Source organism: Echinops telfairi, unplaced genomic scaffold (genome assembly GCF_000313985.2).
Source record: "Echinops telfairi isolate 266 unplaced genomic scaffold, ASM31398v2 ScPeMD7_5;HRSCAF=22, whole genome shotgun sequence".
In the NCBI taxonomy this organism is placed as follows: Eukaryota; Metazoa; Chordata; class Mammalia; order Afrosoricida; family Tenrecidae; genus Echinops; species Echinops telfairi.
Genome location: NW_022103901.1, coordinates 20,810,169 through 20,825,017, shown reverse-complemented (window position 1 = coordinate 20,825,017; position 14,849 = coordinate 20,810,169). Strand labels below are relative to the sequence as shown.

The 14,849-nt window shown below is 44.3% G+C and overlaps 1 protein-coding gene across 1 annotated transcript in view; it reads left to right on the top strand.

Moving 5' to 3' along the window:
• PRKCB (protein kinase C beta) overlaps positions 1 to 14,849 on the top strand; it is a 457,504-nt gene that overhangs the window by 288,376 nt on the left and 154,279 nt on the right. Inside the window, exons 7-8 of the mRNA XM_004705718.2 lie at positions 6,243 to 6,399; positions 8,684 to 8,818. Coding sequence (XP_004705775.2) covers positions 6,243 to 6,399; positions 8,684 to 8,818 — 292 coding nt within the window. The remainder of the gene's footprint in view (positions 1 to 6,242; positions 6,400 to 8,683; positions 8,819 to 14,849) is intronic.

Here is a 14,849-nt window from a genome sequence, read left to right as displayed (position 1 = left end):
TGACAGCTTCTCCTCCAGACAGACACAGAGACGTCCCAGCTGGAAGCCTCTTTCCACACAAATAATTAGATATGTGATGGCTGTACCACTGCCAGCAGTGATGGGAAGCCAGCTGTTCTAGGTGCCTTTGGGCTACGATGTGCTGAGGATCACTTAGACACTGGGTGTGGGCTATCCAGAGACCCCAGGTATGCTTGCTTTGTCATCAGAGCCTACCAGATGAGACTGTAATGGACAGCCAGTTTAGGAGACTGGCTGGGAAGGGAATGCTCAGGGTTATCTTGGGGTTAAAAAAACAAAATCAAACTCACTGCCATCGAGTTGATGCCAACTCACTGTGACCCTACAGGACAGGGTAGAACTGCCCAAGTAAGTTTCTGAGACTGCAACTCTTTAAAGGAGTAGAAAGGCCCTTCTTTCTCCCAGAGTGACTGGTGGTTTTGAACTCCTGACCTTGTAATTAGCAGCCCGACTCAACCACTATGCCACTAGGCTCCTTCCACACAACAACTCACTGGCATCAAGCCTATGCAGACTCATAGAGATCCTATGGGGGCTGGGTAGAACTGGTCTTGTGGGTTTCTGAGGCTGTACCTGTTTAAGGGAGAAGAAAGCCCCGTTTTTCTCCAGAGGAGTGACAGGTGGTTCGAACTGCCAACCACGCAGATCCCAGTCCAACGTTTGCCCACTAGGCCACCAGGGTTTCTTCAAAGCCAAGAGATAAAAACAACTGGAATTAAAGGGGGGCACACATCTAGGTGGGTATGGTGGGGTGGTGGTGAAGGCTGTAGGGAGGGTTGACCAAAGCCCCAGGTCAGCAAACTGACAGTCACCAGAGGACTAGAGGGAAAGAGGTGGGGCAGAATCACCAAAACAAGCTGAGAGTGCACGAATCCTCCCCCCTCCCCCCCCTGCACCCCATTTGTCCTATCTTCATCCACCCTTGGTTTGACCCAAGGGCATGTGCTGAATGTTTAGCTTTGCCCCTGGGGATGGTGTCTGAACCACCTCTAGGGTCATCCTGAGTCTGTCATTTATGTGGATACATATCTGAAGGTAGTATTTCCATCTCTCAAATCCAAAAGAGCCCTGGTGGCACTGTCAGGTAAGTTTTGGACTGCTGACTGCAAGGTCAGTGGTTCAGACCCACTAGCCATTCCATGGGAGAAAGATGAGGCTGTTTGCTCCTGTAAAGTGTCAGAAACCATATAATAGGGTCACTTGATGTCAGAATTGACTCAGATGGCAGTAGGATTTGGCTTTGAACACCTTTTCAAAAAAAATTCTGCACTCTTCAATTTGAACAGCTCTTCGACTCTGCAGTTTGGGCACCCGTGATATATTCAAATCATGTGCCGTACCTTCTCAATGTTATTTTGAGCTTGGGGGAAAGAAAAGAAGGTCCGAAGGGAAAGATCAGAGCTGTGTGGTGGATGAAAGAAGGTTTCCCGATGAAATTCTTGTCAGACACCCCTTTGAGACCCTCGAAAAATAAGCAGGGACGTTGTCATGATGGAAAACAAACCACAACAGCAAAGTAAAACTCCTGGGCACAAACGTTCCTGCCTTGTCCCTCCCCATTGTCGTTTTCCATTTTCTGTAAACCCCTGTGATCATCCTGTGTCTTTTGAAGGAATCTATTGAGATGGTGCCTTGGGAAAACAGGTGCCTTAACCCGCTGAGCTGAGCTCCCTGTTTTGCATTTTCCTGGTCTGGCAGATCCCCGGGGAAGCCACTGTTTTGATTCGGCCACTTTTTTTTTAAAAGCACCCTAGTGAGACAGAGACAGGTGCATTACAGAGAGAGCTTGTACACCGACACCTGAGGATTACAGAGGCATGGCTCAACAAGTTTTGTTTGGAATAAATGCAACACTTTTTGACTTACCCTTATAGAAAATATATTTATTGTTCCATTTCTTTTCCAGATTCGGAGGGCCTCTCTTCAACAAACAAACACTTTTTTTTCAGTCTCAAAATTACAAAAAAGTTGCAAGAATAGTACAAGACATATGAACATACTCTACCTGATTCATCACTTCTTTAAAAGTTTCCCATTTAGTTTCTCATTCTTTCTGTATAAATATATACATATACACATTTGTATATTTTGAGTCTTCTTAGAATAGGTTAATCAAGTTGCAACGTATGCTGTCTCCAGCATGCGTTTTCCTAGAACAAAGACATTTTCCTAGGTGTGTGTAATACAGAACTGTATAAATCAGGACATGCAATCTCGATCCAGTACTATTATCTATTCCATGGTCCAGGTTCAGATTTTATCAATGGAACCACTGATCACCTCAAATCCTTTTCTTAAACAAAGGAACATGATGATCCCCCCCCCCCCAATATCCACCTTCATGTCCAGAGTGAGCAGTGTTTGTCGCATTGTGAGACTTTTCTTATGTACATTTAACAAACATCCACCAGAGGGAAAATTGCTATTTCGTTTTGTGTGAAGCATTCTGTACCATCTGGGTTGGCTGGATTTCAACAGAGATAGGAAATAAACATTTATCAAAAATATCTATTTTTTAAATCCAAAAAAACTAAAGTCATTCTCTCCAATTCTTGTCGAGAGAGGTTTGCTTCTTTGATAGATAGGTGGGGCTCTCTTGCTGCTGGGAAACATGAATCTACTTTGAAAAGCTTCAGAAGGGCCAGACATTTGGATCTTAGCCTAAAACTAGTGTCAACTGCTCCTGATACAGTTGTTCTAGTAGCCAAAGCTTTCTGAGACATGAATATCACCAGATCCAGGATAAACCCTAACCCACACTTCCCACAGACATTTCTTAATCCCCGTGGTAGGGGAGGGACCTAAAAGGACGGAAGTAAAAGAAAGGCAAGCGTCAAGGGCAAGGTGGAGCCATGATTCACTTAGAAATGGAGGGACACTAGATGTTCAAAGGAGAGGTGGTTCTTAAGTCATTAGCCATGATACTGGTAGTAACGTAAGTGCACAACACACTTTGTGTTCTGTGTAGAGCATTTGGGAAGAGCTGTGAAGTTACAAACTTAGAATAGAAAACAGTTTTCCCGATGATTGCTCACTTTTTAAGAAAGGGAGGGGGAAGACTCTTCCCAGAATGCAGAGAGATGAGCTGTTTTCATTTGCATATGTCTTGCCACTCAACGAGACAGACATGTTTCTGGCACTGGAGGGTGTCTCTAATCATGTTCATATGCAACTCACTATGTGATGCGTGTGCCATCCTGAGCTCCTGGCCTAGACACCACGTATGCTCTTTTCCTTGGAAGGCACAGGAAATACGAGAAAGCAACTGTTGGAGATTATCGTCTGTGAGGAAAATGCATGGGTATCTTAAGAAATCCCGAGCATCTTAAAAAAGAAAACAAACCATTATTTTGAATCCCTTTCAAAGGATTTGATTTCTAATTATTAATGCCAAGCAAAGTAGTAGAATTAGGAAACCTTCATAAGACTGCTAATGACCTCCCCGCATCCCCAGCACTGTGTTTTCTCAGGCCCTCTTAGAACCTCTCCTCTGACAGCCCTGTAGGCAACCACCTGCTTCCTCTTTTTCACAGTGGTGGTGTTGTTAGGTGTCTTGGAGTCAGCTCCGACCCATAGCACCCCGGTGCAGAACAGAATGAAACAATGCACGGTTCTGCACCGTTCTTACAATTGTTCCTGTGCCTGAGCTCATTGATGCAGCCACTGTGTCCATCCATCCCACTAAGGGCCTTCCTTTTTTTGCCTCCTGTCCACTTTACCAAACGTGATGTCCTTCTCTAGGGACTGGTCTCGCCTGACAATATGTCCAAAGCATGTAAGACAAAGTCTTGCCATCCTTGCTTCTAAGGAGCACTCTGGCCTTACTTTTACCAATCCAGATCTGTTTGTCCTTTTAGCAGTTCATGGTACTTTTAACATTCTTCTCTAGCACCACAATACAAATGCATTGATTCCTCTCTGGTCTTCCTCATTCATTTTCCCACTTTCATATGCATATGTTGCAATGGGGAATACCATGGCTTGAGTCAGGTGCACCTTAATCCTCAAAGTCACATCCTTGCTTTTCAATACTTTAAAGCGTGTATGTGCAGCGGATTTACCTAATGCAATACGTCTTTTGATCCCTTGACTGCTGCTTCCATGAACATTGATTGTGGATCTAAATAAGACAACATCCTTAACAACTTCAACCTTTCTCCATTTATCATGATGTTACCTATTGGTCCAATTGTGAGAATTTTGGTCTTCCTTATATTGAGTTGTAATCCATACTGAAGGCTACAATCCTTGTTCTTCCTCAGCAAGTGCTTCAATTCCTCCTTACTTTCAGCAAGCACGGTTTTGTCATCTGTTAAGAAAACTTCCTCCAATCCAGTGCCACACTCTTCTTCATATAATCCAGATTCTTGGATGTTCAGCACCTAGATTGAACAAGCTTGGTGAGAGGATACAACCCTGATGCACTCCTTCCTGATTTCAAATCATGCAGAATTCGTTTGTTCTGTTCGCAGAACTGCCTCTTTGTCCATGTACAAATTCCAAACGAGCACAATGAAGTGTTGCGGAATTCCCATTTTTCTCAAGGTCATCCACAGTTTATCATGGTCCACACAGTAGAATGCCTTTACATAGTCAATGAAATACAAGTAAACATCTTTCTGATATTCTCTGCTTTGAGCCAAGATCCGTCTGATGCCAGCAATGACATCCCTTGTTCCACATCCTATTCTGAATCCAGCCTGAACCTCTGGTAGCTCTCGGTCAGTGTACTGCTTGCTGAAACCGTTGGATAATCTTCAACAAAATTTTACTTGTGTGTGACATCAGTGATATCGTTCTATAGCTTGGGCATTCTGCTTTCACAATAGATTAGTTTATATTTTCTAGTTTCTATGACTGAAACTTAAGACACTGATTCCTCCTTCCACCTACCCTGATTTCCATCTTTTTTTTTTATTTAACATTTTATTAGGGGCTCATACAACTGTTATCCCAATCCATACACACATCAATTGTGTAAAGCGCATTTGTACATCGTTTCTCAAAACATTTTCTCTCCATTTAAACCCCCGACATTAGGTCCTCATTTTTCCCCTTCCTCCCCGCTCCCCGCTCCCTCATGAGCCCTTGATAGTTTATAAATGGGTATTTTGTCATATCTTGCCCTGTCCGACGTCTCCCTTCACCCACTTTTCGGTTGTCTGTCGATTTCCATCTTTCTGCATAATTCTCAGTGTTATGTTACTTATGTGACTGCTTGATTCTTTTAATTGCTCAGTGTCTGTCCTGTGTATATGCACACGCCCTTTGTTGATCTATTCATCTGTCTGGTGTGGGCTGTGACAAATACACTTGTTGTATTAATAGTTTGAGTTATTCATAATTGCCATTGAGTTGATGCTGACTCATGTTGGCCCTATTGGACAGGGTAGAACTGCCCCTCAGGCTTCTGAGCTTGTAACTGCTTATGAGAATAGAAAGCCTGGTCTTTCTCCTGTAAAGTGGCTGCTGGTTTCAAACTGCTGAGCCTCTTGTTAGCAGCCCAATGTGTAACCCTTACATCGCCCGGTCTTGACAAATATGCTTCCTAGCTATTCTCACTCATTTCCACAGAGTCAATGCTAACTCATAGTGGCTCTATAGGACAGGTTAGAATGGCCCTGTGAATTTCTGAGACTGTAACTTTTTACGGGATTAGAAAACCCCCTTTTCCCTCCTGCACAGAGGCTGCTGGTTTTGAACCTCTGACCTTGCTGATAGCAACCCGACTCATAACCACTACACCACCAGGACACCATCTTAGCTATTAGTAATTTCAAATTCCTGTTAAGCAAGCATGATACCATCAGCCCTTTATAGGGTCTAGAGCAGTGGTTCTCAACCTTCCTAATGCCGTGACCCGTTCCTCATGTTGTGGTGACCCCGCAACCATAAAATTATTTTAGTTGCTACGTCATAACTGTAATTTTGCTACTGCGATGCAACAGGCGACCCCTGTGAAAGGGTTGTTCGACCCCCAAAGGGGTTGCGATTCACAGGTTAAGATCCGCTGCTATAGAGCTGTCACTGAAGCGTGAACTCACTGCCATCCAGTTAATTCGGACTCATCGTGACTCTGTGGAACAGCGTCGAACTTCCCTTGGGGGTTTCTGAGATAGTAAATCTGGGAGAGTAGAGTGCCTCATCTTTCTTGGGAGGTACTGGCTGGTGTTTAACTATCTCGGGGGTCATTGATGCTGACATTGTTTTTCCTTTTTTAGTAAGAGATGCTAAAAACCTTGTACCTATGGACCCCAATGGCTTGTCAGATCCCTACGTCAAGCTGAAACTGATTCCTGATCCCAAAAGTGAGAGCAAGCAGAAGACCAAAACCATCAAGTGCTCCCTCAACCCTGAGTGGAACGAGACATTTAAATTGTAAGTGAAAAGTATGCTAGCTCAGAATGGGCGGTGGCCGTTGGGCGTGGGTCAACTGAGATTGGGAAGTTCCTGTTACTCTTTTTCCTCTCTCTCAGTGTTTGTTTCTGTCCCTTTCTTCCTCCTGTCGTTCCCTCCATGACCTGCATTTTCCCACTGGGAGCCAAATAAACATTGGACTCTGTTTTGAAACACGGAGCTGAGGATGGCTGTGATGTGGAGGAGCCTGGGGATGGGGGGAAGTGAGGATGTTGTGATGGGAAAGCAAGCTGCTGGAGGACTTAGGGGTCTCACTAAAAATGGGGCAAAATCCATAGGTGTGATAGCCTGCCTGGGGGCTGAGCCCATGGGTGCTGCCGTGCCTGCAGCCTGCTGGGAGCTCTCCACCGGTTTCTATGGATGGGCATCCCTGGCCTTGCTTCAAAGATGCATTGAAGCCATCAGGTGTGCATAGTAGCAGCTACTACTCGTTGAGCATATATTGTGTTTAGCAAGTACTCTGTGAAATGATTAAGGCTTCATTGGCTTGATTGTCCTCATGGTACCATAATAGAAGCTAAGTCGCCTGCCCAAAGTCCCATCATAAATTTGGGGGAGATTAGGCTTCAACTCAGGCAGTCTGACTCCAGAAGTCATGACTTTGCCGCTGCAAAAGAGAATGGTACCTTGTGGTAGCCCCATGCTTTCTTTCCCCTGTTAGGGCAAAACTAGGGCCGTCTCAACCCCACCGAGGGCCAAGCCTCAGAAAAGACAAATGCTCCCGTATAGCAGCCTCACCCTCAACAATGTGGACACATACAGACCAGTTGACTCCAAGTCCTGGTTAGAGTAGAGCTGTGTTCCAGAGGAGTCAATGGCTGATTTTTCAGAGTAGACCTTTCTTCTGAGATACCTGTGGGTTGATTTGATCCTCCAGCCTTTTGGTTAGAGGCCATTTGCACCACCAGGGACTTGAAGTCCATACTATTATATACACATGTCCTCACATAATTTATCATTGATGTCTGCATATCATGTAGTGGTTGTATCTATCAGACTTCCTGAACACCACTATGAATCCTATGGAGACACAGACAGCAGAAGTGGAACTGTTAGAACTGTCTCCTTAAGAACTGGCCCAAGCCTCTACTCAAGTCCTCCCTCAACGCAAAAACACTTTGTTCTCATAACCTGGCATTCTGTGGTGCTCACCTTTCCAATATGATCACTAAAGACAAAATGGGTGCATAAGCTAATGTCTTCAAGAAAGCTGATGGTGCCCAGCTATTATAAGTTAAAGTGTCTGGGTCTTAAAGGCTTGAAGTTGAACGAGCATCCATTTAGCAGGGAAGCAATAAAGCCCACCAATCTGTGTGATCACAAGGCATCAATGGGCTCAGGAATCAGGCATCAGAAGACCCAAAACAGACAACCATTTCGAATGAGGGGGGTTGGAATGGCGACCCAAAGGTCCATCTGTAGACAATTAGACATCCCCTCACAGAAGGGTCACAAGGAAGGGACGAGCCAGTCAGGGTGCAGTACAGCCCTGATGAAATACACACCATTCCTCTAGTTCTTTGATGCTTCCTCACCACCACTATCATGATCCCAGTTTTACATCACAAATTCTGCAGACTGGAGCATGTACATTGGTACAAATAAGAGCTCTCAACACATGGAATCCGGGAACAATAATGAGAGTAGCGATACCATGAGGTAGGGGGAAGGTGGTGGTGGGGGGTGGGAAGGGGAGAAAGTGGGAACTTATTGCAATGATCAATGTACAACCCCCTGCCCCCATGCCAGGGGGACGAACCACAAAAACACGGGTGAAGGGAGACAGCGGACGGTGTAAGACATGAAAATAAAAACAATTTGTAAATTATCAAGGGTTCCTGAGGGTGGAAGGGCAGGGAAGGGACAAAAAGAACTGATACCAAGGGCTCAAGTAGAAAGAAAATATTTTGGAAATGGTGATGGTAACATATGTACAAATGTGCTTCATACAATGGATGTAAGGATTGTTACAAGAGCTGTTAGAGCCCCAATAAAATGATTTATTAAAACAAAAACAAACAAACAAAAAAGAACTGGCCCAGGTTCTCTACCTTTTAGGCCACCACCTGTTAAGCCAGAGAAGCCCTCTCTCCCGGGGGGAGCTAACCTGGGAGAGAAGCTTAATGTGAGTTTTGTGATTGATCGTTTGTAACTCTTCCATATTTCTACCTCTGAGGCTTATCCTCATGCACATTTCATCTGTTTGAGAAATCTCTACAAATACGTCTCATTTTTCTCTCTGCAGTCAGCTGAAGGAATCGGACAAAGACAGAAGACTGTCCGTAGAGATTTGGGACTGGGATCTAACCAGCAGGAATGACTTCATGGGATCCTTGTCATTTGGGATTTCTGAACTACAGAAAGCTGGTGTTGATGGCTGGTAAGAGAGATTTTGCTTTGTGAGCTACAATATAGCTTGCTCCACCAAACGTGGAATCAAACATGGTTTTCTTGCTCTTCTAAAAGGTGTATACTAAAAAGAATTACCAACTGATCACTGTAGGTTGGCCCTGTCTTCTAGACGTGTTTTCTTTGGCCTTCTGACCCAGACAACAACAGTCAATATGTATTTTAAAAATCAAGACATTCTCATAAAAGTCTGCATGTTTACTTTCTCTTGAAAAGTCAGGAGATATGGCTACACTGGGTCTGCCCATGTGTTACAGAGCAACATCGCTATAGTTTCCTTGGCCTTTCTTCTGCCATGGATGGTTTCGAACCATAACCTTTAGATTAGAATACTGCAAACTCTTTGAGCCTTGGTACATAGGAGAGGGTTTCAAAATATTGTGGGGAAATCCCATGATTTTTTATTCCCATAAAATCCAATCTCCTTTCCTGATATAATGCAAATCCAACCCAAATCCCAACAACATTCTTTAATGAAATGCAAAAACTAATCTCCAGTTATATTGGGAAAGGAAGGAGACCTCAAATAGCTAAAGCAACATTGAAGGATGAAGGAGGAGGCCTAACATCTCCACATTTCAAAACTCACTGTGCAAACATGGTAAGTAAAACAGTGTGGCTGGTTCTGATTCCACGGCAGACACATCGACTAACAGAACAGAATTGAGGACCCAGCAGTAAATCTATCTATCTATGGGCAGCTGATCTTTGACAAAGATCAAAATTCACTCCATGGGTAAGAAAGAGTCTCTTTAATAAAAGGTGCTGGCAAAAAAAGATCTCCATATGCAGAAAAAGATATCCATACCTCACACCGCTGCTAAGTGCAAGATCAGCAGCTTGAAACCACTGGCCGTTTCTTGGGAGAAAGCTGGGGCTTTCTGCTACTATAAAGAGTTATAGTCTCAGAAACTCACCGGGCAGGTCTACCTTGTCCTGCAGGATCCCTATGAGTCCACATTGAATCAATGGCAGTGGGTTTGGTTTTTGGTTTTATAGCGAACACATAATGAGGAGCCCAAGAAACATTACATAGATGAATCTAAAAGGCATTATGCTGGGTGAAACAAGTCAATCACAAAAAAACAAATATTGTATAGTCCCACTATTATGAAACATCAAGCATAAATATTCATACGGGAAGCAACATTCTTTGATGGCTACCAGGAATGGGCGATGGAGGGGCAAGCATGTTCTAGATAGTAGGCGCTTAGTACTTTGGGTGGTGAGAAACAAAACAAAAACAAACATGCTGCCATTGGGTCGATGCAACTCTTATTGACCCTGCAGGACAGGGTCAAACCACCCTGTGAGTTTCAAAGATGATGAGAAAAGCAGTTCAGATACAGGGGAGGCTAGCACAACCAACCAAGATCAGTAAAGGCACTGGCAGGTATGCAAGCGAAAGGGCCCATTTCAGTTAATGCTATCACATACTTTGCACAGTAGTGAAAATGACCAAAAAGCATGTTTATGATTCTATAGGTAGACATGGATACATAAAGGAGCCCTGGTAACATAGGGGGCTAAACATTCAGCTGCTAACTGCAAGGTCAGCAGTTTGAACCCACCAATTGCTACTTGGGAGACACATGAAAATGTTCCCGGAAAGGCTCAGAAACCCAAAGAGGCAGTTCTACTCTGTTCTATCGCGTCAGCAGGAGTCGGAATCAGCTTGATGGCAGAGTTTGGTTTTGGTTTATGGATGCATATATGTGTATAGGAAGGCATAATAAATAAAATCTCGTGTATATGGGTGCATCTGTACATACATTTACACATACATGCAGCACACATAAATGTATATATATGCCTACAGATGCACCTATATACATGGGAATATATACATACACACACACACACACATATATATCCATATCCACATATATAACAAACCACCTGGGGAGGGGCACATAGTACAGAGGTTTCCAAGATTTAGTTAAACTAACCAATTTGGTTTTCTGGGCAAAAAGACTTGAGACTACCTAAAATTCAGGTATTTTATTCTGAAGTGGTACAGCCAATGTACCCATTCCAAGACAGAGGAAGAAAGAGAAGTTTTTATTTAGAAGGTAGATAGTGGGGAGACCACAACAGGGCAAATGGGTTGTCTTTGTGGTGTCCTGTTTGAAAAAGATACATAGAGAATGTTTGCCTTTGGCATTGGCATTTGCACTTTGGGGAGTCATGTACACGTGTTTTCACGTTAATTCAGTCTCAGGATACCCACAGGAAACTACTGTTGACCATGAGCAAGCAAACAGAGCAATAAGGTTCTTTAACCCTTAGGCCAGTCTCAAGATGGCTTTGTTGACATACTAGATAAGAAGGCCTGGCTTTTAATCCTAACAGGTCAATGAGGGAAGACCCTCTGCAGTATGATGTCCCCTCTTAGGTGACGTCCACATCCAAGCTGTGTGCTTTTGAGCAATGTATCAAGTTATCAGAGTTTCATAGAGACTGCGTTAAGGAAAGTACCTTAGTCTAACTGCATTTTTCTAACAACAATAACAGAAATAGCTTGGCTTCCAGGACCAGTCTAATGGAACATCTTAGTCCATTGGCATCACGCAGTTCACAAAGATCATGTTCTACATCAGAGTTTGGGGAGTTAGCCTCTGGGATCTTAAAAGCTTGCAAGCAGCCATCCACATTACGATTGTTCTCGACTCCCATGGAGCAAAAGAGAATGAAGAAAATCAAAGTTGTACAGAATGGAGCAGTCTGTGCAATTACTGCTTAACGTGAACCATGGCTTCTTCGAACCTGAAACCGGAAGAACTAGTTGGTAGCCAGCTTCCATTCCAGATTGTTGGGACCAGGGCTGCAACAGTCTGAGAGAGAGCGAGAGAACGAAATTCAAGTTCATAAGAAAGGCCGGATTTACCAGAAACGACAGGACCCCCAGAGACTGTCAGCCTAAGATCCCTTTTCATCTTGGAATTGAAGATGTTTCTGTAGGTTACCTTTCAGCTAAATAATGGATTGACTTATAAGGAAAGTAAAGAAGAGCACCAGTGAGTGACAGCTCCCTTAAACAGTTATCTATAGGAAACGGACAATGTCTCCGAAGCAAAGAGAAGGCAGGGAAGCTAGATCAAGGGGGAAAGAGCAATCAGTATGGAAATGCTGACAGTGGTAGAAATGGTAAGCAATGCCGCAGAATAATTATTTTCGGTGAAAACTTTCACTTAAAATGAAACAAATATATATATTGTCAAGTCACACAATCATTTTTTGGCCCTATTTCGAAGATTTGGATAATATTTCCAACATTTGGATGATTTGGCTTTGTAGGCTCCCAACATCATTCACTCAGAGGGAGTGTGATTCTGCCTCTTTAAATCAAGCTGAAAGGGGTTAAAGAGAAAGAACTCATGACCCCAGAGGGAGACGTGAGATCTGAGAGAACATAATAGTTACTATAATAACAATAGCTCGCACTTGTGGTCTCTTACTGGATGCCAGGCCCCAGGCTACATAAACACTTTCCAGGTGTTATACCGAATCGTAGATGTATTGGTTGTGGTGAGGTGCCGTCGAGTCCATCCCTACTCAGTGATCCTGTGTACCACAGAACAAAACACACCACTTGTCTGTCAGTTTGTCCTTCTGCGGTGGCTTGTGGCGCGGCTGTGATGTTGAAAGCTATATCCCTGGCACTTTCAAGCCCCGCAGAGTCACCAAAGGGAGCAGGTGTCAGCGGCGCTTCCAGACGAAGAACAGATGACAAGGAAGGAAGAGGCTGCCCCTTTTAAAAGTATACGTGTCTCCATGGAGATGCAGATCTAAGTTCCTCCGGTTTTGCTTCCCCAGAGAATCCAGCTTGAGCCAGGGCCCAGCAAGTTGGCTCTGACTCATGGTGACCCCGTGCGTAACACAACAAAATATCGTCCAGTCCTGCAGCCTTTCCATGATGTGTGGCATGTGTGAGTCCAGCGGAGTCATTTGTTCTGATCAGAAGGACATCACCAGTTCCTAGGCTGCTCAGTCTGGAAGCTGTACTGAAACCTGTTCACCACGGGTGATCCTGCGGGTATTTGAAAATAGCTCCCAGCCTCACAGCGACATATAAGCCACACAGTATACAACAAAGGGCAGAGGCAATAGGTATAAAAACAGCCCCAGCTTTTGAATTTTCTGCAACTGATCTATCCGGTTTTCACTTTAGTGTGGCTGAGGAGCAGCATCCTTCCATTCCAGCTCTTCACTGACTGCTGCCCGGCTGGTGGGCTTGGCTGGTCCCTGAAGGAGCGACCCTTCCATTTAGCCTTTGGCATCAAGCTGGGTAGAGTCTGAGCATGGCCTCCTGCCTCCAGCTGCCAGGTCCCTTCACACAGTGCCCAGCCCCTGAGCCTTTGCCCCAACCCAGACCACTTTCCACTCATCACTGGTCACTTCTCACTTCTGAGGCCCTTCGTAGAAGAAAGTTGGGGCCTCTGACCTCATCCTCCTTTCCCCCTCTTCCTCCATTACTACTGTGATAATATTGTCCCGTGGAACTCCAAAAGCAGAGTGGGGGGAAAGCCCCTTTGCTTTCTCTCCCCCTCCCCCTTCTCCCTCAATCTCCATGATAAGAGTTCGCCTGCCCCTGACCTCCTGTTTGCCTCTTTTCTAACCAGGGGGCTCCCAGGCCGCAAAGGAGCATCTCTTTTCCCACACAGCACTGTAGGGTCTCCCCTGTTTCACATCCTTCTTCCTGGGGTGATGTCTGTCTTATCTCCTCCCCTGATGCAAAGGGCAAGGGGCAAGGAAGGGAAACTTACAGATAAGAGGCAGTTTATCAGACTTAATTCTGTTATTACTACAGTTCAGCCAAACAAAGCCAGATGCCCTCCAGTCAACTCTGACTATTGGTAACCCCATGTATGTCACAATAGCACGATGTCCCCCAGGGCTTTCGATGACGGAGTTTCATCCGAGGCTCCCCCCAGTTAGCAGTGATTTGTTATGGCACTTCACAAGGCAGCATCCTTCCCTAGAATCAATGGAGTTAAGTAACGTGTTAGGACACTCAGCTCATAAATAACAGTGCTGGGATTTGGATCAAGGTCTTCATAACAGCTGTTTATGGCTACAACACATCACATTCTGCATATTGATATAGTGGCTGGCAGAAGGCTGAGGTTAGACAGCTGGGTTTTGACCTGGGCTCTTGCAACTGGTTGAAGGGTTTGTGACTTTACCTTGCTGAACTACATCTCAGCAGGCGTGATTCCATTGATCAGGAACAATTTTAGCATCCTCATCTACATCTTGGGAGAGTTATGAAGTCGATGAAATAATAGTTGGGAAGGAACTTTTCTAAAATAAATGCCTTCTGATGTTGCTTCTAAAAGTCCTCTTTAGATTTAGGACCAACACAGAATTTGGATTCTTGTAGCAAGACTTGCCTTAACATTGTGTCATCTTGAGTCTCTTCTCTGAGACTCAGTTTCTCCAAGTGGAAGCGGGACGGACTCTTGTGCTGCATAGTAGAATGATGCAGCAGAAACAGCAGATGCAGCGATACATGCTCCCAGATGTGCTGTCAGCCCCACCACCACACCAGACTCTTAGCTGCCTGTTCTGCATCTGTTGGCAATTCTTTGTTACTAATTTGGGGTATTTATGCTATCTCCTTCCTTTCATTTTGATTTTTCCAGTGGGTCATCTGTTTGATTGTCGCCCTTTTGTTTCTTCAGAGTTACCTGTGGACTTTGTGTTATCAGGTCTCGTGACTCTTCCTTCTTTTCTCTTGTCTGAGAGCATGTTGTTTTAGAATCTCAGCTGAGTTTTTTTTTCCAGCTCAATATTTTGATTGACATATTCCGTGGGTCTCTCATTCGGGGACTATATGTTTACAATGCTTATTGGTTCTTTATCTATCATTCCGTTGAGCATTATATAGTGTCCCTCCTTATCTCTTTTTATGGTTTGCACTTTGAGGTCAATTTTATCCGAGATTAGGATTGCAACCCCTGCTTTTTTTGAACTGTTGTTTGCTTGGTATGCCTTTCTCC